We start from the raw sequence: 1702 nt of genomic DNA, 5'->3' as shown, positions 1-1702 counted from the left end.
AACGCGTAAAAGTGATTCAAAAGTTGATGCCGATTTTTTAAAAATTTTCACCTAAACAGATACGTTAATAAAAAAAAAAAAACTTTATACTCTGCAGGAAAAAATATGCAGCCACACTGCCACTCTGTTTTGTGTGGCTTTTGGGCTGGCAGAATCATCGGACTGTACTTGATCAAAATTAAACAAACATATTTTGCCACTTTCTGGACAATTGCAAGTCAATGAACTACTTCGAAATAATAAACGACGGCGTTAAAACCTCAATATGTAAGCTATCTACCAAAGCAAGCAAAATATTGGCGATGAAAAGGGAGAACGATTTTTCAAAGGCGGAAAAACTATGGCAGATAGGTACCAAGTCATATGGGCTCGTCGAAGTTTTTGATGCAAATTTGAGTTTTTCTGTACAAGCCAAAATCTAAAAAATTACATGTATGAAATAAATTTTGTTTCTATTTACATATATAATCAAAAATAGGGTGCTAATTCAAAAAAGAAGCATATATCCTCGGCACCAAAATCACTGTTCACCAGTGTTAGGCGTGTAAATATTATCGTTTTCAAACAAACTAAATTCTACTTCAATTTGGTCAACCCAAACAAATCCATTTCCTATTATAAAAACAAAAACGTTTAACTTATTTGTTCCACATACATATCCATTTACTTATATTTCTACTAATGTTTATTGCTGTCAAGTATTACAAAAAAATGTATCAGTTTGTTGTCTGATTGGCTTGTTTGTTTGTATTTGAATGCAACTACATATGTCTCTAAAGTATATCTAACAACTAATATCACAATTATTTAATTGATTTCGTGAATGCCAATGAAGTTAAAGTTGTGCGTCGCCAGCAAAACTGGATAATTCTAATAATGCCTTAAATTGTTTGCTTTGTTTGCTGCAAGTGCGTTAATGTGTTGTATGTACACTAAACGCATTGAAGAGCAACAACAACGCTGTTTACTGCTTATCTAATATTTCGAAGTCGCACACCAATGAGAAGTGATCTGATGGATACTGGAAGCTAGGCGTTCGATTTTTGCCAACTTCATCATCCCTGGGGAATTCCAGACAATTACGAATCTGTAAAATATAAAATAATTACATACACACATAAATAAGTAATTGGCTTGGGGCCATAATAATCTTAACTATTTACCTTGAACTGCTCTGGCGTGTAGAATACATAATCGATGGTGTGACACTCTTCGCCATCTTCGCGTATTTTCCACGTGGTATAAGGTGGCTCTCGCTGTATTGATTTCATTACGCTGTCATCGCAAATAAGCTCCACTTCTTCCTCGACCGCCTCCTCTTCCTGCTCAACCATCTCAGGCGCCTCAGAAACTAACTCTGCATCAGCTTTCACTTCATTAGCGCTATCGTTATTGCATTCATCGCGCTCGGCTTTGACATCCGCATAGGCGCTGGCCAATTTTAGCAGCTCACCACTCAGCACTGTGGCATATACTGGCTCTGTGGGTTCGGCATTGAAGTCGCCACAAATCAATACTGGACGTTGCGAGGCGAATTGTTTGACAAAACGCAACAGATCGCGGCCTTGCTCATTGCGCAATTTCGATAGCAAAGAACCATGACGCGCCTTCAGATGAGTGGTGCACACGCAGAACTCCTTGCCGGTAGCCTTAACAGCCAGGTTAACTATAATGGCCACTTGATTGCTTTGCACGCGCCACA

The 1702-nt window shown here is 38.2% G+C and overlaps 1 protein-coding gene across 1 annotated transcript; it reads right to left on the bottom strand.

The window, feature by feature from the left end:
- Window positions 1-964: 964 nt before the first annotated feature.
- Window positions 965-1649, bottom strand: LOC108355151 (nocturnin-like; the record flags this gene model as incomplete). Its single annotated transcript, XM_017606326.1, has 2 exons — window positions 965-1087; window positions 1164-1649. Coding segments are annotated over 2 exons (609 nt in total), but the record flags the coding sequence as incomplete, so codon positions are not given.
- Between the last annotated feature and the right edge of the window lie 53 nt (window positions 1650-1702).

Source organism: Rhagoletis zephyria, unplaced genomic scaffold, assembly GCF_001687245.7.
Source record: "Rhagoletis zephyria isolate East Lansing unplaced genomic scaffold, Rhagoletis_zephyria_1.1 Rzeph_scaffold_42821, whole genome shotgun sequence".
NCBI lineage: Eukaryota > Metazoa > Arthropoda > Insecta > Diptera > Tephritidae > Rhagoletis > Rhagoletis zephyria.
This window is presented reverse-complemented; position numbering and strand designations above follow the sequence as displayed.